Raw genomic sequence first — 23,931 nt, forward strand, 5'->3', positions numbered from 1 at the left:
CTTGCCTAATCTATGTTTATGGAGACGTGGGTATTAAGGCTATACCTTGTGTTGTTCGGGCCGAGTCCAAGAGGCCTGCGGAGAACAGAGACAGAACACAACAAAAAAACAGGCAAAGCCAGCCTTTAGATAGAGATCCTCATTCATTGTTAGGACATGAAATAAAAACAAAGCCCAAAACAAAACAGCAAAATATACAACTTTTCACTGGCAATGTACATTTTAACTGCGCTAGTCCAGTAAAATGTGCAGGAAAAAGATGCATGCGCTTAAAAAACAAAACTAAACAAGAACATATTTAAGAACATATCAAGCAAAGCAATTTAATGTTGTTTTTAATGTTGTTTTTTTTTACCCTTTTTAAAAAATCTGGTGTAAATAACAATAGCGAGCCTGGCCTAGGGAACACCAGATACTTTACAGGCTGCATGTGACTGACTGGTCCTATAAGATCCTATATTCGTTCTGTGTGTTGTATGGAAAAAGCGAGAACAGGCATGCATGGTAAGACTCTACAGTAAGGATCAGATGGACAGCATGGAATCTGATGAACAGCAGATGTTACGAGACGACAGCGAGATGACACAAATGAAAACAGATACTCAAGCAAAGCTGCATTCCAGCGACTGCCTTTGCCATGGTCTGTGCTTTGTGTTAGAGAATGGAGCTCTGTGCTTGTGCTATTCGCATCCAGACGTGCAGTCGAGCAGCACTCACAGTACCAAACCTCAAACCCAAAGGCAGATATTCGACAGAACCTGACATTCTGCAAGACCATCAGAAATAAAAGAAAGCAAAAAGAAAGAAAGAAGGAAGAAAACCTAGCGAGCTTGTTGCGATGATGCTATACTTGAGGCTTTCATCCTGCTAACTACCTCCCAGGAGAGCCGAGAGCGACGTGTAGCATTCAATGCTCTGTAACATGCAAGCCATTTATTGGCGCTAATTAAAGCTAATTCTTCAATACGCCTGACGCTTCGATCGGCCGTATCGAAAGTCGATGCTACAGGCAGAGTGATCTTGGCACGTAAAACGAAGCATGCACGGTGTAACGGACAAGGTGAAGGGGCTAACGTTACACACATGCCGTAAACATGGCACTGAAATCTGTGATGAAACAATGAGGCACTGAACAGCCAAACATAAAGGCTACATGTCTGCCTGATTGGGGGTCCCTGTCTGCACATATGGTGGTGGTACAGTATTTATGTGAAGTTCAGCGGGGGGTGGAGGAGTGGGAGTTCCTCAATAATGTACACCACACAAGATCTGAATTAATTGCATGAACAGACAGCACTGTCAGGGCATCACGAGGACGTCTCCAAACAAGCGTGAAATATAAAATCATCACGAACTCACACACACACACACACACACACACATACAGACACACAAAGGAAATGAGATTTACCAAGCACGAATGTTTCAGAACAGTGCATGGAAATGGGGATTAGGGCTGCACAACATGGACATATTGCCATTACGCTGCCACACGCTGCAGGTAGAGCCAACATTCTTGATTGTCATACTAATCAAGTAATCTAGCAGCTATGTCGACTTAACTCTACAATACTCTGTACACTTGTCCCAAATACATGAGTCTGGACCCAGGGTCGATTCTGGGTTTGCTTGGATGAGGGGTTCGTTATCACTGGTTAGCTTTCACACAGAAAAAGTCTATACGAACCGTGGATTGATTGTGCAGTTTCAAACATCACTTTTTTCCTTTTTGCAAAATGGTAGGATCGTTTATTGATTTTCAGGGAGACGGTCTTATAGGAGGTTTTTAGCCATGCAAGCGATAAGTCAAAGCAGCCATGTGAAAAAATGAACCAATCAGGGAAGCTGTCTTCAATTTAAGTCAAGAGACTTTTTAATACTTAAGACCTTTTAGATTATTGATCACTCCAATGTTATATATATTTATAGATTGGAAAGCTTGCATGGTTCAAACAACATAGAATTCTACTGAGTGATATTGATTTTCGTCTATCTTTTACAATGAACATCGCCTCCGTTTTTTTAAAGGGGGTCATATACCACATTCTTTTGTTTTCATGACATCACAAAAACAACTACTTTAAAATGTTTTCCATATATATATATATATACATGGAAAGTTTGTTTTGATATATTGCTGCTTTAACAATGCTTAAATATTATATCTGTTTTTTTACATATTATATCTCTTACACTATTATATCTTTTTTACTATATTTTTTTAAAGGAAAAATAAGACCTTCATGATCAGTTCTTTTACACTTGCATTATTGTCAGCATCAAACCATTTGCAAAAATTGGATTTCATGTGGTTTCTAGCCGTGCAGACTATTTACAAAAATTATTATTATAATTCTGAGGACAATCCAGATATGCCAAAAATCTGATATGGGCTGGCAGTCTGAATGTAGCCATAGACTCATTGATGCTAATAAAACCACCTAAGCAGCTGAATTTAACAGTATTGAAGTGGTTTAAATGGTACCATAGAAGTACTGAATTTAAATACCCAGTCCAAATCCTAACCATAAATGCCTCAATTGCAACTCAGATCTTGTATTGCTTTAAAACACATTGACAGTTTGGTATAGATTTAATATCTTTAAACTGACCAGTGTAAGTTTGACATTTTTTGAAAAATGTGAATCCCTTGGTTCTTCAAAACAATCCTGCAACGTCTCTAATTGGTGAGGACGATCGATAAAACGCTGTCATTTACATACTGCAACCTTCTGCAGTGTCAGTATTGTAAAGGCCAACAGCAGGTTAATGAGTAACATATGATGTATTGTGCAGCCCTAATGTGAATAATAAAATCAATCAATCAGTTTGGGTGAGAAATTCCTTCATGCATAATAACAGCGCAGTGGTAGCTGCTTTCGAGCTTGCTGGAAAGATTCCCACAGCAGCCCAGTCACAGATGTCAGTGAGTAAAGAGAAAACTGGATCAATATCTTCATTTCATCAGACAAGCCACAATAAGGAAATGCTGTTTGCTCCCTTCCAGGCTCTAGCTCTAGAGAACAGGCTCCAGTTCTCAGTGTTGGGTCAGCGGTGCAAGTGGGCAGGCCGATCCGCGGCGGCGTTACCAGAGGACACGGCTCTAAACGCGCATTGTGTCGACTGAAAACAAGGGCTGCTCTATAAAGCCCAGCCGCTTATGAGAGAAGACAGCTGTTTTGCGAAAGAAAAAAAAGAGAAAGTGTTCTGGAACTACAGCACCCTTGAGCTGTTGAAATATCGTTTAAGCATGTCTCGCTCTTCTTACGAAGCCATCTCCCTGTCTGGCTTGATAGTGGCTTCATTTTTAATGCAGTGCGCCTTACTTCAACAAGCTAATCTGTTTTACAGGTGAGTCATGGAAGAGTTGACTCAGAGGAGCAAGGCAGGAGATAGGAGACAAGCCCAAGAGAAAGTGCCTGATGGATTGGCCCTTGTTCTGCAGCCTTTGTCTCGCTGTATTGGGAGCTTCTAACACTTATTTTCAAACCTTTATTGCCCCACACTGCTCGGAGCCTACTGCCTTTACAGCCCTCTCATTTGTCTGGCACCTCCGGTTAAGTGGACCAGAGGTGAAGAAAGACCGCTGTTTATTGTAAACACCTTGTTTATTGGACCGAAATGTAACAAATAGGGTTGACAAGATATGAGCTAATGGTCGCCTGGAGGGAGAGAAGAGGAAGAGCAGGAAACGGCAGACATCTGACGGTTCGGATCTGCTTTTATGCAAAACCGTACACAGGCATAATGCAGTTTTCAAAAGAGCTGACTGAACAGGCAAACACATGCATGCATGCAGAGCTTCCAACACGGTCATGTTAAACCTTATTGTTCATAAAGGCACTGCGGATGAGTGCTCGGCTACTGAAATCGTGTTGCGTGGAAGAGCTTTTTAAATTCCACCCCAAAAAAAAAATCTCCAAAAAAACAAAAAAAGACTGATGACGAGCCCTTCAACGAGCAGGCCCACTTCAACCAACCGTGTAGGTGTCGTGCTTAGCGCTGACGGCAAGCCAAAGAGATCACAGAAGAGTGACACATTCAGAAAAATAATTAGCAGTGATGTGGCCACTTTCCTTTTGCAGCTAGCTCTTTTCCTCCTTTCATGTTTGCTGCTTCCACCAGGCCAGAACATAAGGAAGCTGATAGCAAAGCCACTGTAAAAAAAATAACTGCTGCTAATTATTTTTTTTTTGCTCTTCATGGGCATGAACTGCTCTGCTGCAGATGGGCTGATGAAAATGGGACACACTCAACTCCGTGCCTAAATGACAACCTACGGTTACAACCACGTGGTCCACATGGATGAGGATGACAATGGGGTGGAACATGAAGAGAGGGTCATAAACGAGAGCAGCCTAAGAAAAGCATGATACAAGGCAAGTCATGCTCCTATAGAGACCCTATGATGATGGCAGCACAACAAGACTCCAAGCGGCACGTTACTCATTCACTTCAAGCTCATTTTGTTCTGATGTTTCCAGTTGCAGCAGTCAAGTTCCATCATCACTACTTTTCCATGTTGGAGACTGCTGCAACGACAAGGCCGTTTGAGAGAATCATGCAGGCCTCTTTATTCTTTCTTTTCTTTTCTTTAGAATTTTAATTCAATAATCTGTGATAAGATCGTAGCTTTAGGACAGGGGAAGAAATTGATTTTTAGCAGCAGGCAGTAAATTAGCAGGCGTCTTTACTGTCTGATAGTCATCAGGGTTCTGGGGCCAAATCTGGGATTAACGACACAGATCGGGTGATTTTGGTCGGTTTTCTAGACGTTCGATTTACTATACCTGCCACACTGATCTCATACCTGATAAATCCTCTTTAGATGCTCCTGCAGACAGAAACAAATCGTATGCATGAAACAGCCAGAGGCAGCTCCTACCTCACTACTGCTACATGCTTCTCTTGTTTTCAGACAATTTAACCATCACAGCTGAAATAAGAAGTACGCTAGCTCTGGGTCCCGCTGAGAATTCAACAAAGAGAAACAGAAGAAAGGGTAGCCGCCTCGCGGCCCCTCTGAGCACGTGGCTCTTCTGCGTACCTGTTCCCCCTCAGTGAACATGCGTGTGCCATAGCTCCACGTGATGGTGGGGGTGGGGTCTCCCGTGGCTTCGCACGTCAACGTGATCTGCTCCTCCATCTCCGTGGTAGTCTGGTTCTCCAAATACGTGATTCTGGGTTTGACTGAAAGTGCAGCATTTCAAGGCGAAGTTAGAGAAATCGGACCGAGCTCCATTTTGCTCTGAGGCAACGCTCAGACTTTCGCAAGTAATTAAAGTGCAAATCTTTCAAGTTGTGAAAATTTCTCACCAAAGACTCGAAGGCTGACTTCTTCTTCAGTCTTGCCGGCTTTGTTCGTGGCAATGCAGGTGTAATCTCCCTCATCCAACTTCTTCACATTCATTATAGTCATCTCCGAGCCGTCCTCATTGAAGCTGTACTTATCCCCGCTCTCCAGCAGAACGTCGCTCCTGAGAGAACTATCAAACACAATGACGCTTAGACACAAAAGTGAAAGACCTTTTGCTGGGACAAAACTACTAACTAAAAGAACCTTCTGAGATTTGTACGCTTTTTGTCCCGTTTTTTTCTTCCTTTTGGTTTTATTAAAATTGAAGACAAAGAAATTTGTTTTCCAGTGACTAGACCACTCGAGAGGAAAAAAACAGCGAGGCGGCCACCCCCCACAATAAAATGGCTCCATTTGCTCAATTTCCTTCTAGTTTTCCCTCGTTTGAGCTCTTTCAAAACCCATCACTTTCCTGATGATTGCAGTTCACCCTTCATCAAAGGTCAAATAACTAATAAATACACCACAAACCCTGTCAAATGATCAGGGGCCAGTTATCTCCCAGCAAGCCCACCCCCTCCTTCTCCTTTTTCTAAAGAGCCCGCAGGATCAGTGCTGTTTCCCCAGGGAGGCCCGTCTCCTCCACTATCCTCTGAGAGCACACAAAGAGAGCTTGCGCTCCCACAGTGCCGCCGAGAGAAGCCACACGCTTTAAAACTACTAATGGGATGCTCTTCTGCTCGCCCTTCTGCCATGTCATCCGTAAATGTTCTTTATTTTATTCAGAGGGGTCCTCTGCCCGCCTTTGATCTCTTAATCCAAAAAAATGTGCGGGCCATGGTGAGAAGTGTCTGGGCGCTGGATGAGGGGGGTTATGAATAGTTCTCTTTCATCAGGAGGATTGCTTGGAGAAAGAGGGGACTAGGATCTGACCAGCATATCGGTCAGCCAATAACATCGGACGATGTTGAGGTCCTGTGTGCTGTAGAAGTATCGTTGAAAATCCTGCAAGTTTTGTGGCTTATGTAATATCACAGACATCTTTGATCTGAGGACACCTTTGATCTGAGCCTTCACAGAGGGCTTCATCTCCGAACCCTGAATCCAGTTTCCGGGCCTGGATTTTGTAGTGGATCAGTGGTACGTATGACATTCTGGGTTAAAGTGTTCCATTGACAGTTCAATTAACTACCGGTGATTACAAAATCCAGGCCTGGAAACTGGATTCAAGGCATAGAGTGGTCTAGACCTTGAAGTCACATGCTAAACTGGCAAATTTGACAAAAAAATCACAGGCATTAAAAAGATGAGCCTTAAAGTCCTAAATGCTGAGGTGTGTGAGGCATGTACCCATACTTCAATTATCCCCCCCTTTAGACAACATCAGTAACAGGAATTTCAAAGCAGGTACTGAACAGTCTAGGATTTACTGAAGGACAGGTATTAAAATTTAAAATCAAGAATAAGCCTACAGTCCAAGGGATTACGAATCTCTACCCTAATGCTACATTTATACATAAAATAACTGCACATAAACTAGAGCTGGTAATAACAGTCCTGCTTTAATTAACATTATCGTATTGTCATGACCAAACCTGGTTATAGATAACAGTGTCTCTTTTTTAGTACCCTAAAACCACAAAAACAGAGCTTGTGAGAACTGAGTTTCTTTATCCTCAGGTTTATCCCCAAGTTCATCCCAGGAAATGCTGTAATCTGCCACACTTTTGATGATAGTCTGATTAGAATGAGATTAGAATGGCTTTTGGTAAACTGAATGAGCTCACTTTGGTTAATGTGGGGTACTTTATCCGTACAAATCGTCCAAACAGCCATTTATTTGGGACATTATTTACTATTATTTAAGATGCTGCGTTCCTGCTGTTTAATTAAGTGTCGGAGACACAACAGTCGAGAGAACATACAACCAGCCAGCAAAGCACTACATTTTTGACATTTGCATTATATAATACAACGTCATATCATAATATTATGACCACCCCTGGTTTAGAATGAACTCAACCCATTATATCAGCTCCATTTTCATTCAGGAGTAATTTATCGATCTATAATTACAGACTGTAGTCCATCTGTTTCTCTGCTTACTTTTTTAGCCTCCTTTCACCCTGACCACCTTCAAGAGGACCACCACAGAGTGGGTATTATTTGGGTGGTGGGTCATTCTCAGCACCGCAGTGACACTGACCAAGTGGTGCCGTGTTAGTGTGTGTTGCGCTGGTACGAGTGGATCAGACACAGCAGTGCTGCTGGAGTGTTCAAACACCTTAGTGTCGCTGCTGGACTGAGAATAGCCCACCAAACAGAAATATCTAGCCAACAGCATCCTGTGGGCAGCGTCCTGTGAGCACTGATGAAGGACTAGAGGATGACCAACACTATCATCAAATGGTGCAGCAACAGATAAGCTTCTATCTCTGTAAAGGGGTAACAAGATAGATAGGAGTATCTAATAGAGTGGACAGTAAGTGAACACAGTGTTCAGTGTTTAAAAACTCCAGCAGCACTGCTGTGTCTGATCCACTCATACCAACCTAACACACACTACTCACACGCCACCACCTTGTCAGTGTCACTGCAGTGCTGAGAATGATCCACCACACAAATAATACTTGCTCTGTGGTGGTCAGTCCTGTGGGGTCCTGATCATTGAAGAACAGGATGAAAGGAGGCAAACTAAGTATGCAGAGAACTACAGTCTATAATTAGTGAACTACAAAGTACTCTAAAGGAGTTTATTCCAAGCCAGGGGTGCTCATAATATTCTAATACAAACCGTTAGTAATTATCAATGAAATCAGTTTTGGTTAAAAAAGCTTTATATGAAATAGGCCTTATTGGAGGCCTGGCAAGCTTTACCGTGTCCATGTGACAGTGGGCTCAGGGAAGCCGTCCCCATCGCAGGCCAGCATGGCGGAGAGGCCCACGTCAGCCGTGGCGTTCACCTCAGCTTGACGGACTCTGATGGTTGGGAGAACTGAAGAAAAAGAAGACATAACCCGGCTGTAGGGCCACTTAAAAGAGTATACGCAGACTTGAACGTAAAGGTTCAGTGCTTCTGGACCAAATCGAAGCTGTGTTGACTTCAGACACTCATTCCGATGATTTAGTCTGTTCAAAGTAATTTAGCCCAACAGCGACTCAATGGAAATCGTCAGAGCATGACTGCAGACATACTGTAGATGTCTTTTTCAAACGCAGCAACACACCTTAAAATAAAGCCCTTACAAAACAGCTGCCTTCTAAAGAACTATGAATATTTAGTCCAGCGCAGCTCGGCTGGAGAGCAAGGAAATATCGTCTCAGCGGTGAACTGTAACATTCCGGGGAAAGAGATGAAGAGATGGATTCCTTGCTGCTCTGCTATAGCCTTACAAAATGGAATCAAATATTCTGAAACAACCTCTACAAACAATTATTTAATACATGGACTATAAATGCATTTATCACTGGGCCAGGAGCTCGTCTGCTTCTTCAAACATTTAATGCATTGTCTATGTGCGCAGTCATGCCTGGCCAACTTCTGCGGTCCATTTTCTCGCGAAAACTCTCAGGAGTGCTAAATTGCTCCATGGGAAATCATTGTAATGAGCATGTGGGATAAACAACAGCAGCATGGCACCCATATGTGATTTCGTTCAAACCCACAAATGCTGTAAAGCTCAAATAAAGGCAAGGAGAAATGGGAGGACGAGTGCTTACCGTTCACCACCACTCTGATTGCGCGAAAGTCAATCTCACCCCGGGCCATAATGCGCCCCTCGCAGGTGTACACGCCTTCATCTGTCTTTTTGATTCCCCTTATCTGCAGGTGGTTGTTGTTTAAAATCTTGAAGCGAACTGGAGGCAAGACAAAGGATTTAGAGATTTACCGACCTGAGCCAGATTTACTGAGCCAAGAAATGGCTGCCGAAATACTGCAAATGCATGCCATCCAAAATATTCAGCTGCGGTTTTCAGTGGAAATGAAAATAAAATGTCAGCTTTTTTCTTTTGTCTTCTGCAAGTGAAGCACAACATTCATCATATTGGTAATTATCTGCAAATGAATCAGAATACCAGTCATGAATGTCGCCTTTTGGATGGCATGCTTTCTGCTCTGTTAGTTAGAATACTAATATTCAGTGCTTGGGAGATTGGAAATAAACAACTGTAACTGAGAGCTCAGCTGTTTTCCCCAGCTGAGGGATGAAAGGGAAAAAATAATACCTCTATATTAAATGCTACAAGCGCAGTCAAGAAAAATTATTACACTGATAAAAAGCAGCTGCACAGAATCTTACCATCTTTTTCAGACTGGACTTTTTCCCTCTTGTGCTTCCAGATGACAGTGGGTGGAGGGGAACTTACAACATCGCATATGATTATGGCGTTGTCCCCTTCTGTAAACTCTTGTGGGGATGGGGCATTTTTGAAGGAAATTTTTTCTGTGTAAAAAAAATAAATAAAATTGTACTACACTGTCAAATAAACAGAAATACACTGCACATGTATATTGTTGTTCCCTAAGGTACAAACAGTGTAAATACACTCTTTTTCAACAACCTTTTCATGTAGGAAGCAAACACTGTTCCAAAAATGTACTTTTGACTTCCCAGTTCAGTCAGTCTATGTATATGAAATATGAATGAAGCTGCAAAATCAGTTATGTTACAAAGTGTGCTTCAACCTAGATTGCTTTTTGACTGAGGCACAATTAAATAAGACAAAAGGACATTTACAGTTGTGGTCAGAGGTTTACATACACTAAGCATGGACACATCAAACATTAAAACATGGCCCAATATAATCACTTTTCTTGGGTTGAAAAATAAAAAACTAGAAGACTGGTGCCAGCACTTAAAAACCAAATAAAAATAATTCTGAAAATAAAATAAAAGTACAATTATGTGTCCTAACGAAATAATGCAGTGCCTTGAGGGTATTGCTGTAGTGTTTGTATCCAAAAAAAAGAGCAGTTTAGCACCTCTTTTTCCTCGAGAGCGGCACACTAAATGGTTTAACAAAATATTCCACATACTTTTATTCCCCAAGTCATATATTCTGTATTTTTCTCTTATTGTCTGAAAACCAAGGACTGTTAATAAGGACCTTATAAAATGTAGGCTTATTGGTCTACTTTATCACATCTGACTGTGCACAGTGCAGAGTGTTAAAATGCGACAATAAAAGTGGGGCAATAAAAGGCAAACAACAACAACGCTACTTAAATGGCCTTTCTCACTCGATAGAAACACAGTCCTAAAGGAATAGGAATCACACTAAACATTTAGCAAGTAGAGAAAAAGAGCGATAAGAGAGACGTAAAAAAAAAAGGCATACGGTATATCTTCACGTTGACCGTGGCTTCGGCTTGCTGGTCGCTGCTGGTGGCGACGCACTTGTATGTGCCAGCCCTGTCGACGTTAGCATTGTAGATAGTGAGAGTGGAGGACGTCTCGTCATTGCGGATCACGGTGATGTCCTGCCTGTTGGGTTCAATCTTCTCTCCACTGGGGGAGAACCAGTCGATTCCCTTCACTCCACCTACAACTACAGCGCAACACGAGGCACGACTTCAGAACATGTGCAGGTCCATTCATCACCCTGCAATATAAATGCTAAACTTTATGAGCTATGATTTATATCATTCCTTTAAAACACGAGTTGCCAGAGGATCCGTATGGAAGAAGCGCATCAATCAGGAGTAAATTAGGTCTGAAGGCAACAGAATATTTCACTGCAATCAATTGAGATTAAGTGCTCCTCTCGCAAGCAGAGCAGCAGGGAGGACCTTAAAGCAGAGTGGGCCAGGCAGTCGCGTGGTTACTAGTTTGCTGGCCAAACCACTGGACTAGAAGCTCTGGTAATGGTTCGGTGGGGAGAGCAATTACCAGAGCTGCTGGCCCGTATCTCAAAGACTGTCTTTAAATGAAGCCCGAGAGAGGGAAACCTGTGAAAGTGTTTCAGCCTACGCTGAGATGAGTTACGCCGAGATGAGTTATAGGCAAGGAGGAGGTGTGATTCTCTTAGATGAATGTGAAGACAAGAGGAAAAAAAGGCCTTGTATTGAACCTCGTCTGGAAGAGAAGAACGAAGTTCTGAGCACCAACATACCTTCGCACAGGAAGAACTTCGACTCTCCAACGCTGATTTCGCCTTGGGCAGGCGTGATGTCCACTTGCAGAGAGACTGCGGAACAGAGGGAAGAAAATGGTTGATGTGAGGGAATTCATTTTATTCAGTGCTAAGCTGGTCAGACATTGTGTTCTCACTTATATGACTGTAATAAAAGCTGAACTGGTAAATATGAGCAAACACCACCAACACAGTTAAAATTAGAGGGCTCAGAGTGGCTCAGCGGTCTAATGCGCTACCAGTATGGCCAGGGTGTTGTGAGTTCGAATCCCGAGCCATGTTGCTTTGCCGTCAGTGACCGAAGTCCTTGGGAGGCCATGTTTACTCCAGCTAGCTAGGTAGTGGTCCCCCCTTATCACTTAAGGGTTACAGCAGCTCTCCGTGAGGCTCCTAGGTAAGAGGATGCTACAGTTCCTCGTTCAATCACTGGATACTAGACTCTGTCTACTGGATAATTTTTTTACTGTATCTGCACAAACTCACATATTTGTAGAATGTATAAAACTAACATGCCTTGTGAAAGGAAGCAGAGTAAAGACTTTTAACACCGCTAAAGAGATACCACTCTCCGGAGTACGTCACTCATACAGTATCAGAACACAGCAGAGCTAGCAAACACCACGGGCCACACAAAACAGCAAACAGTGCAGACCACATTTAACCACCACCAAAAGTACAGCAGCAACAGTCGGAAAGCTAAAGGAATCGGGTCCAAAGTGATGGAGTTTTAGTGCTAGATAAGCAGCCATGGTTGTGATTCCACTTTGAGCTCTACATTGCAGTTCTGCACAGAAATTCATGGCCTCTCTGGTTCCAAAAGTAAAGTACATTTCATCTTGAGAGATGATACACCTCAGATAGCCTCATTTGGTATCTGCGATTGGCCGATGGTGATCGGCGTCAGCCCCAAAAACACAGAACGGCCTGTCTCCAGTTAAAATATCAAAAACCTGTACAGTGCATCCACACCTCACCTTTAGCATTATGATAACATTATATGAAAAGATCTGGTGACTGAAATAAGAGAAATACAGAAGGAATTTTAGAAAGCCACACTCTCTGCACAACAATGTAGGTATATAACAATGCTTTGAACTGCAATGAATATCGCAATGCAAAATGTGCCTTCTCTTAACTACGATATCTAATGCAATTTAAGGATTATTTGGACACCACAGAATGTGACAGTCTTTTGAATTTGACTTGAGTCAATTGAATTTTGCTCAAAATACTATGAGAATATCAAACCATGAGCAATGAATTTAACTGAATCGTGGGTTGAGTGTCTCGTTGTACCCCTACTGCAATATTTCTAATATTTAGATTAATTCATTTCCCAAATGTTGTAAGTCGAATTGGTTTGGATGTTCAATCATAGTTTTGTTTCTATATGGGAAAATGTAAAAATTTTGCATTTAAAAATCAATAAAAGAGATGCTGCGTAAGATGAAAGATTGCAGACTAATTGCCATAAAGATTTGTGGAATATAGTATTTATACACTATTTATGTTTAAAATAAGCTCTTGCAGCCTATTTTATTATTTGTTTTAGTCTAAACATTAAAATTGCTTCTTCAACAGGATCCACCTAATTCTTTATTTCTCTTTAGATATTAAAAACTTAACAAAATAAATTAGTCCAGATTTTAATTATTATTAAGAAAAAATAGAGAAAGAAAATTATTAGGCTTGACAGAAATTTGCTGCATCACCTGTTTAAAATAATACTTTCTCATCTTCCACAGCCATAATCAAACTAAACACTTGTGATTTAGATGATGAAACACTTAAGAGAGCAAAAAAAGCAAATGGTTGTCTTCAACAGTCAGTACACCTTAAGGTATCTTGTGGAGTTTATACCTCTTTGAGTTTTAGAAATCATAATTAATAGAATAATCAATAATCAATAAGAATTGATTGGAGCTTAGTATAAGTATTGGTAAGGATCTGCTGTGCCCTATGTAACCGGTGTTACACTGCAAGAGAAGAGTATAGTTTGTAGCATGATCAGTCATCAGTTGCAAGATCATCTCCACCCAAAAAGGTAAGAATTGCTGCCGAATGCGATAGTTTCCCTCGTTAGCTTTGTGGTACAGCTAGCTAAATAAGCAGTTCTTCCCTGATAAAACATGGAGATAAAGGGAAGATTGAGGGTGACGGAATGGGTGCGAAAAAGTCCCTGAACATATTCCGGGTTCAAAGATGAAGCCTTTCCCGCTGTAGCTCTGCGCATGCATAATTCAGGAGCACGCTGAGCCTTTCAAAGTGCATTCCATTAACTCCTCACCGGTGGCTGACCTCACCACTTTCACGACGACGCAACAAGTAACTATGGAAACCCCACTCTTGATAAGAGGGTGTGAAGATGATCAGATCGAGGAACCTCTTGCACAGCCTTGTACTCTAAGACAAGGCCACAATTAGTGAGCCAACATCCTCACCATGAATGCAACTCTACATTAAGCAATATGCAAACAAGCTCTACGGTTATCCTTCACGTGGAGGTTTCCTGGGAAACGTAACTTCTGTCCTTTTTCTTTATTATGAATTTTTTATTTTTACGTCAACAATGCCATTCTCTCTGAACACGTGCGGGCTGTCCAGGCACGTTCGGTTCGGGCAGTTCTGTGGAAAGCTGAGGAGCATAAAGCAGGGCAAGAGCATATAGATCGATAATTCAATCACAGCAAAATAAAATCCAGTCTGCCTTGGCTTAGACTGATCAGACAATTCAGCATTTTTCATCTGTATGTTTAACCTATAGAGACTTTGAGAAATAAGTAAAGGCAACGGGGAGCGGATAAAAAAGAATATTGATCTATGCCCAGGTGGTGCTCAGTGGCTTTTAGTCTTTCAAGTAATTTAATCTAATTTAAAAAAAAAAAAAACACGGTTAAAGGGGAAGCCAGTCCAACGGCAATTAAATCAGCATATTCTGTCGATACTACTGCGAACGTGTTGTTTTTGTGGAGAGGCCATTTCTTATGTCTTGACACAACTATTATTAGCTGCACATGTGCTGTCTGTGCCAAATGAACGTGTAGAGGCTTTTCAGAATAAACACTGTCACCTTGAGTTTTCATCAATTATCTCTGGGAGTCTCTCTCCTTCCCTTTAAGGTGGACGTTCAAATGCATAGGGGAGGAGAAAACGACAGATTTGGTCTTTCAACCACAGCCCTGACTATCTGAACAACTGCCAAAGCAGAACCTACAACCAAAGCAGAAACAAACGACACTTGGCGGAAAATGTCACAGTGAGCATGTTTGTCTAAAATAAACATATACTTAAAGTAGTCTACCGCTTTAGCAGTGCTGTACTTAATTAAACATTTACAGAGAAACTGGCTGAAAAATAAAGATCAATACAAAAAACACAAAGTTATATTAACAGACTGAACCCTGGGTTTATTATTCAGTTATAGGTGCTGATGTAGAAATGCTTAGAATCGGATAGATATTCCATTATAAGTGGTGCAATACTCCATTTCTCAATACAAAGAACTCTATATTTAGACTACTGTACTCGGTAGTGTAGTCTTGGCAAAGTACCAACTAATAAGGACGAGAAGATGCTGAAAGGAAACAGCAGCAGGGTGTGAAATGCATTCTGGGATATTTGGCTGTCCCAAGTTCACAGAAGTCACCTCCCGATGCATTCATGGGCAGAACAAGAACATATCCAGGCATTTGGACTGTACTTGGCTGGATGGGGCCTTTTGAATGGAACAGTACTTGGGCCGCGTCTGATGACATTTTACTAGCCCACAAGGACTCTAGTGCAGACAAGAAATTAACAGAGATTTAATGAAAATCTTGAATAGGTAGCTTTTATTTATTTTATATTTATTTATTTTAATCAATTGCCATTTCTACTGCACACATAGTGCAGTGAACACACACATACACACACACACACACACTAGTGAGCACACGTGGCTGGCCCGGGGGGCAGTAGGGGGTTGGGTGTTTTGCTCCAGGGCATTGAACCAGCAACCTCCTGGTAACAAGACCTTCAGGCCACGGCTGCCCCCAGATCAGATCTTCATCTAGAAAAGGAGAACCCAATTAAATTAACGATGCAAAACATTATAGCTTCACATTTATTTATTGAGCAACTTAACAAATATTTAATATCTTTGGCAGAAAAAAGTATGCATTATCCTCTAGCAGCCTGAGCTCATTTTAAGGGGTAATTGAACTCAAGTGCTCCAATTAAGAGGAAGGCAATCAGGTGTGACTTTAGTAGGCCCTGAAATGTTTCAAGACCTGCAGCCTTGCATCTTTACTACTGAAGTCTGGTTTTCACTAGGGGTGCACCAATCCAATACTAGAATCAGATATCGGTCCCGATACTAACAAAATTAGGATCAGGAATCGGATAATTAGTCTGATCCAAGGGGCAGATTCATTTTTACGGAACCTGGTTTTCGCACCGCCGGGATACTAGGCATCATCTCTCAGCGAGCAATCCAGCTCGTCTTCCATATAAAGAGAACCGAGAAGGGTGGCGATGCTGGCTCCTCTTTAGTCTCACAGACTTACCCAGACAACACTGTGCTGAAGTCCAATTATTTATTTTAGAAACCAATAAACAGAAATGTGTTCATTTGTTAAAGTATGTTTTATAAAGTTAGTAAACTAATGATTACGTCAATCCTGATGTCTTAAGTCTCGCAGACAGTAAGATACGTTCTTAATTAATTCAACAATGGTATCGGATCGGTATCACGTATCGGCCAATACGCAAAGTTCATGTATCGTTATCTGTATCGGAACAGAAAAAGATGGATCAGCGCATCCCTAGTTTTCACCACTTGGATTGATTATTCATGGAAATTTGCCCTGCCTTGAACTCAGGAGATTCTTGAGAACCTTACGAAGGTTACAAAACCATAAGCCTCCACCATTTCACTGTGGCAGATGGCATACAAATGGAGGAATTCCAAAATTACGCTCCTAAAGAGTAACTACCCAGCAAAAAAACACTAAGTGTGTGGCAAATAATATGAGACGTCATAAAGAACCTTAGGGTAAAATCTAGGGATCTGTATGTTTCTCTTGCATGCAGTAAAGGTAATATTTATGAGTCCACTATCATGCAATCTCTAAACTAAGGATGGTGTTCATGGGAGACGGTGGGGACACTTCCCTCTAAAAAAAAAAACAAAAAAAAAAAACTCAATTTCTCAAATAAAAATTTCTCAAATGAAATGCCTTGGCTGGTATTGAGTTTAAGAGGTTAAATCAGTATCCAAAAACAAGATATCAGTCCAGAATGTCACATTATGAACATACTGAATTAAACAACTTTGCTGTACTATTTCCAAATTTTATCTGTATGGCTATATGACAAACTTATCAGACTAAACTTGTACTTGGATCAGATGGCAAAATAACTGGATCGGTAGATCCTAAATGTAATTAGTAGTAGAATAACAGAGTGGAATAAGTGGAATAAGTATTAGAATAGAATTACAAATAGAAATACAAACAATCTTCAATACATTCTTTTTCTGAAATGACCCAGCTGAAGTGCCTCTTCACAGTGCACTGGTGCACTTTTTCTACCTTAATATCAACCCATTTCTGACCATCACATTGTTAGTCAAGAGTGAAAGAATATTGGATGCCCTTCTGAACCACAGCCATTTCTTCTTTCTTCTGCACTCCAGTGGAGGATGGTCTTTGATTGTAGAGCTGAGTAATTTCATCTAGCTCAGAAATGCTTGAGAAAAGGCAGAATGGAGAAGTAAAGCACACAGTTCTTCACTTCTTGTCAAGGCTGCACAATATCGGCATACTGGTCCACATGACCGTAGTTAATGCAGTGCAATTAGCAGTTGGCCTGGCAAATTAGCATCACTGTGGAGAACTGAGGAGCACTGCTGCTACGTGATTAATACAAACAGTTATTTTGTGTGATATCGTAATAGTGATCATTAATTCTGATAATGCAGGTCGCAGAAATGCTCAGTAAAGTCCTCGTCTGTTTTAATACTTGAGCCTAAGCAGAAGTTTGTACAGTTAATTACAATGTGTAGTCACATATAATCACAATGAACTCACAGAAGAACCTTAAATGCTTCTAATCGGTGCTCTTACTGTGCCTGCACAATGTGAACACACTATTAGATTGTGGGTATTCTGCCTTACCCTGTGTGCTGCAGCGTAAGAGGAACAAGCCTTTTCTGTGTGGGTGCACTCATTGGATTGCCACTCAATTGCAACAACCTACACGATCACTGCTACGTGACGCGAGGACGTAGGAACACATCCAAAAGGCGCAATTTTCACTCATACAAGTGTGGGAACTTAACATGTGTGCAAGTGGAATAGATACAAAACAGTGTGGTGATTTATTAAGAACGTATCTGCTGCTCGTATAACTTGCCTCACACCTCCTGGGCAACAGGAGAAGTTAACCCAGACAATTTGTCAGATTGCTTGCTCTAGGAGCAAGAGCAGCTTGGGAGGTAATGGAGTAAATCATTATGTAGAAGCTGGCTAACATGTCAATTTATTCTACAGAGTAAAAATATTACCCGTCCACAGCGACAAGTACGACAACAGTGCTAAAACGTGTACATTTTACCCAATTTTTGGAGCTTGAACCCATATCCTAAAAAGTTTTGCCCCTGTTTAAGAAAAACCTTCAGTGACGCAAAAGTTCAGCCACACACACTGGAATACATTGGGAGATCTGTTTTATTATTCAGAAATAGCCAAAGGATAGGCAGTGTTTTTTTATGCCGAATGAATAATGGAGGATGCTTTCTCAGAGGAGGCAGAGAGCTACAACATGTTACAATATTCTCATTGTTTCTGGACTGAGCTAACATTGGCTAGAGTAGTTAACATCTAGCTAACATCATTTAGAGTAGTTAACATCTAGCTAACATCATTTAGAGTAGTTAACATCTAGCTAACTTCAGCTAAAATAGTCCACATCCAGCCGACATCCACTAGAACTCATAACATCTAGCTAACCTCAACTAGAACGGATAATGTGTAGGGAGCATTAGCTGCCCTCAAAGCTGGTCTAAGGAGAGCCTGGCCACTATCTGTGTTTCCCATTGTATCAAAAAATGCTGCAAAAACGTCAGAGGGAGCCTGCGAGTGAGTCCTCAACGAGTCCTCAAGTTAAAAAAGAGTCTAAACACTTGTCCAGGATCGTTTAACTCTGGAAGGTAGAATGATGCATTTTACTAAAAAAAAAAAAAGCAAAGAATATATATAAGATCATATATAACATCTAGCTATATATATATATATATATATATATATATATATATATATATATATATAACAACATATATAACATATAGCTAACATCTCTACTGCCCCAAACCCGTTTGCTGTAGAAAAATGGATATATTATATATACATACATATATATATATATATATATATATATATATATATATATATATATATATATACACACACACACACACTTTTCTACAGCAAACAGATTTGGGGCAGTAGACATGTTAGCATTACTGCTACTGAGCACTGACAGGTTGATGAGCTGACGCTGCAGTTACAGCCAGTTACGGCAAAACAGCTTAGTTTGGTGGTAACTACGTCCGACAGTTAATGTCCTGGCCAGCTAATGCTATGTTAATTTCTAATGCGACCATCAAAGATTTATTAAATCAGTGTATACTCCCCTGTCTGAGCTGCCCTATTACTGCCTCCTCAGGTCCATCCTTAACCAAGTGTCCTTGGCAATGTGCTCAGGTTAGATCATGCCAATTTTGCAGTTACGTTAAAGTGTAAAATCTTTGTTTTTCACACTAAATCTTTAGTGTTTTGATGCTTTCTGGAGCATTTTTTATTTTTAGATGTTCTTATAGAAAGCTAGGATTACCGAAAAGCATAGAAACCAGAAGAATTAACAAGCAGGGCAGCAGAAGAGCCGTGGTGGTGCAGCGATCAAGTGAGTGACAGGATGAGTAGACTGGAGCTGCTCGCTAACCAAAAACTATGTGCTCGACTTCAACAGTATAAGGTAAATCAGCTGCTAACTGACAAGCAAACATACACAGGGATCAACGTTAGTGACTGCTCACGGCAGGTAAAATGCAACATCATGACAGCAGAGCTGCGTTTAATAATGAAATATTTCGCCCGTGAACAATGTTCTTGACATTGTCATCATCTGCCTAAGCAAACACCTCGTTACCTCATCAAAAATGGTCTAATTGGTGGGTTGGCAATGAAAATGTGAAGAGCTGTTTTGATATCACGCCTGGGAGCCACAGCTTTGTCTTTTATTTTAAGAAGTTTTTTAAATCCTGGACAGTATACTCTCTGTTTTTAGAAAAGTGAATTTTCAGTCCGCTTGCATGATCAGGCAAGTTCATACAGCAAAAGACCAAGTGGCTAACCAAGGCACTAACACCAAAATTAGACACACTCAGAGAAAGGGGTCAATCTGAGCCACATTCAAGGTCTTGTTACGCATGATTGTGACAAAGCAACTCCGTGCTGTACATTAGACAGAACCGGGAGCTGTGCATTCACAGACTGCATTTCATTTCTGTCTGCTGGCGGAACCAATAAATGATCAAATGATTGTGCTGGGTTTAGACATCACTGCATATGCAGGGTATTACTGAAATGACTGCATTTTCACACCTAATTCTAAACACCTTACTTTGCGCTCCCTCATTTTCATGGAGCTCCAATTGCAGAGCAAAGTGAGGTGTGCGGGGCACGATCTGACCAGAACACTGTCAAGGCTGGGCCCATTACCTCTACCGAACACAAATCAGCGCTACTGGAATGCATTCAGCATGTTAATAACTCGTATACGTGGGTGGAGACCTCAAGTTGGATTTGTCACACATTAAAACTCTTAGCTAGTTTTGAGGTCTGAGCACGCTCACTGTTTTTCCAAGTAAACATTTCATCCCGTTGAAGAATGCGCTTAGGGCGGATTAAACTGAGCATTTATTATTATCCACAAAGACACACAAGAAATGGTTAGTCTAAGGGTCATAAACAGCCCACAAACAGTTCACTTGCATGAGTTTCAGTAGCAAAGTGTTGTAGTTCATTTTAGCATGAGAGTCATTATGTGAAACTGTGTGAAAGTGTGAATTGTTTGAAGAGATGCACTCAGCAAAGAAAATGTGCTAGAGTTTGCTTCTAAAGCTTAAAGCTACTATTTCAAGTGGTATAGTTAACATGATATATGAACATATATTTGATTTCTTAAAGAGTAACATACTATTTTATTCATTTTTTTATTAGTACATGGAAATTCTCACATGTTCGTATTGGCAACTATTGCATGTTGGAAATCAACATGCTGGGAGTCTCCATTTAAGTTGGTGAAAGAATTAATAAATAAGACCAAGACAAGATACAAATACATCAGAATCCAAGACAATACAAAAAACTAGATTTGACTCTAAACCAGTGGTCTCCAACCCTCCTCCTGTAGATCTACCTCCCCGCAGGTTTCAACTTCAACCCAAATCAAGTCATAGTCATAGTTAACATGATATATGAACATATATTTGATTTCTTAAAGAGTAACATACTATTTTTATTCATTTTTTATTAGTACATGGTAAATTCTCACAGGTTCGTATTGACCAACATGATATTTGCATCTAAATTATCACCAAATATTAAATTATATATATTTTATATCATCAATTTGTTATGGTTTTGTGTGTCTGTTAATATAAGATACATTTATAAAAAATAAAAGCTTTAGCTTGACTTACCACCCCGTTACACTTACTTGTTTTGTCTAGAAATAATATACTGTGACATCACAACAGCCAGGGACAAGAACCTGCTAGTTCCGACATTTTACATTGTTTATATATTGCTTTTTCATGTTAGATAGGTTCCATGATAGCTCAACCCAACCACCCCATCACGCAAAATACACTTTTTTGGAAGGTTGGAAAAAATGTTTTCTTTAGAGCTTTACTATATATTCCATTCGGTTCTTTTGATTACCCATTTTATAGAATGACGTCTATATATATACTTTGACAGTTGGTTCGGTTCACACCGCGGTTTGGACCTCCAGATTCAGTTCAAGTTCAGTACAATGAGAAAAAAAAAACAACAACAACAAGGTTCAGCTTAAGCTAAGGTTTCTGTGTGGAACTCACACTTGTGAAATTTGGTTCCGCATTACATCAATCATGGCCCCTCACTGACCGCGTAATGTGTATTCTCTGTGAGACTGCATGCACTGAGCTGTGATGTCTGTACTATGATGGTTGGTAACGAATACACTTAATGTTACACCCGTTGTATGCAACAAATAAATATAAAATATATATATATATATATTTTGGAGGTATATTGTGCCTTAAAAGCTGAACAAGCTGAAATATTTGTTACAACTGCAGTATCGGTGGGTGGGTCTAAATTGCTGTAGGTTTAGTAGGTGGCAGTATGTAAATTAAATTCATGCAGCTTAGTTTATAGGACTGGGAAGTGAGCGTCTTGTTATGAAACTTTAACAACAGTTTTCATAAAATGAAAAAAAGTTGTTTTCCCATGATACCAAGTGCAGCCTAGAGGTGAATTTGTATGCCAAGAAAAAAACAAACAAGTTAAGGCAACCGAAGAGGCATTTCTGCATCCTCTACGTTACCTACCATCCTTTGAAAGCAAAGGCTCGCTCCAAGCCCAGCAAGCCGCATTCCCGCCATGATCGCCCTGTTGCTTGGCAACCTGAAATTGAATGTTGCGCAGCCTAAATGGTGTGCAGTGTATGTTAATGCTCTGGAAGTCCGGCACTCTCCTGGAACGGGGTTAAAGGCTACTACGCGTCACAGGCAGCACAGAAAGAGGGTGTGTTCTGTAACAAACGAAACATTTCCGCATGGTTTCCAGGCTTCTGCAGGGTGGCATTTTTAAAACTTGCCCGATTCTCAAAATAACAGGGTAACAGACCTCCATTTGTGCTCCAAGTGGACAAATGGAACAAGCTGACTCATTCCAGCCAGAGCCTGGAATACCTAAAAGATCATCAACTGTAAAGGTTAAAACATGCAGAAATTGCTCTACTTTTAGCCTAACATCAACATAACTCATATGTACCTGCTGTAAGAGACTAGTATAGTAGGAAGCTATCAATGCCCTCACTGCATATCTGACTGGTTTGTGACCAGTATGTGACTTCGGAACTGAACCATATTTTTTATTAACACACTTTGTATTCATTAAGAAAACACTGTTATGTAAAATTGTGCTTTAAACACTGTTAAATATGGAACAAATGAGGAAAAAACTCATAATGTTAGTTACATTGTCAGGGTCCACATGTCAGGTAACAGGATTGGCGGAGGTCATGTTGAGCTTTGGAAGATCAAGAAAACTTTCTGAGAGCTACCAGTAGGATTGTGTTTGACTGAAAAAGACCTTCAGGATGATTTAGCAGAATCTGGAGCGGTGGTGCACTGTTCTACTGTGCAGCAACACCTGCACAATTGTAACCTTCATGAAAAAGTTATCAGAGGAAGTTTTCCTGCGTCCTCACCACAAAAAAACAGTGTCAGGATGTTTTCAAACGAGCAACTAAACAAGCCTATTGCATGTTGGAAATCAACATGCTGGGAGTCTCCATTCAAGTTGGTGAAAGAAATCAATAAATGAGACCGAGACAAGATTGAGTACAAATACATCAGAATCCAAGACAATCCAAAAAACTAGATTTGACTCTAAACCAGTGGTCTCCAATCCTCCTCCTGTAGATCTACCTCCCCGCAGGTTTCAACTTCAACCCAAATCTAATCCACCCCGTTCAACCAAACACTTCTGAAAGCATTTATTAATTGGACCAAATGGGGGGCCATTAGAGTTGGATCCAAAGTTGGGGGATGGCACGGCTCTTAACAGTCCAGTCTTGTTCAACACATCAAAGTCTTAATTAATAGTACAAGTTTGAGTTGATCATCTTACAGTGACATTTCAGGTTCTTAATTAGGCTACATGCCAAATTAGTCATCACACTGAATTTCAATGCTGCCATGATCTGCATAATTATGTTTTCCCCCCTTCCTGTTCCATGCGCCGGTACTGTAGTTGCTCTTCTACAATTATTTATAGGCTTGCTATTCCTCAGAGTTGGAGTGTTAATGTGAAAGATTAATGCTAGAGGCCTCGTGGCACTAGCGTCTGAATGAATTCCTTCAGAGCGCTTGTCCTCCTGCAGCCCCAGCGACTGAATCCACTGTGTTATTTTTTGCTGCATGCACCTACTGTACGTGTAAGACACCTGTCACGTTACACCAGCTCCTGGGCTAGCCTAAGCTGATTACCTCCGAGTGTTTACGGGCTGTGCTGCTCCTAGAGTGGTGCCATTGCATATAGAATATAATGAGCCGCTTATCAGTAGCCTGGGGAGAAGATGGCCTGCTCCTCAAAAAGATAATTAAACCAGCTCTGCAGAGCTTTTGCTGACTGAGGCTTTTGTACAGTACGTATGCATGCAGCGTAAACTCAGAATCTCCATTTTAA

At 40.8% G+C, this 23,931-nt stretch overlaps 1 protein-coding gene across 7 annotated transcripts in view; it reads right to left on the reverse strand.

The window, feature by feature from the left end:
* The window catches only part of ncam1b (neural cell adhesion molecule 1b), a 106,706-nt gene that overhangs the window by 41,344 nt on the left and 41,431 nt on the right, over positions 1 to 23,931 (reverse strand). For 3 of the 7 annotated variants that reach the window (XM_072692153.1, XM_072692149.1, XM_072692154.1), the window contains exons 2-10: positions 11,411 to 11,485; positions 10,637 to 10,846; positions 9,598 to 9,741; positions 9,017 to 9,154; positions 8,174 to 8,291; positions 5,317 to 5,486; positions 5,048 to 5,190; positions 4,811 to 4,834; positions 46 to 75 (exon numbers count right to left, since the gene is read on the reverse strand). In XM_072692153.1, coding sequence (XP_072548254.1) covers positions 46 to 75; positions 4,811 to 4,834; positions 5,048 to 5,190; positions 5,317 to 5,486; positions 8,174 to 8,291; positions 9,017 to 9,154; positions 9,598 to 9,741; positions 10,637 to 10,846; positions 11,411 to 11,485 — 1,052 coding nt within the window. The remainder of the gene's footprint in view (positions 1 to 45; positions 76 to 4,810; positions 4,835 to 5,047; positions 5,191 to 5,316; positions 5,487 to 8,173; positions 8,292 to 9,016; positions 9,155 to 9,597; positions 9,742 to 10,636; positions 10,847 to 11,410; positions 11,486 to 23,931) is intronic. The other 4 variants (XM_072692150.1, XM_072692155.1, XM_072692151.1 and 1 more) reach the window with 2 other exon arrangements.

The sequence above is a fragment of the Salminus brasiliensis genome, chromosome 11 (genome assembly GCF_030463535.1).
Source record: "Salminus brasiliensis chromosome 11, fSalBra1.hap2, whole genome shotgun sequence".
Classification (NCBI taxonomy): domain Eukaryota; kingdom Metazoa; phylum Chordata; class Actinopteri; order Characiformes; family Bryconidae; genus Salminus; species Salminus brasiliensis.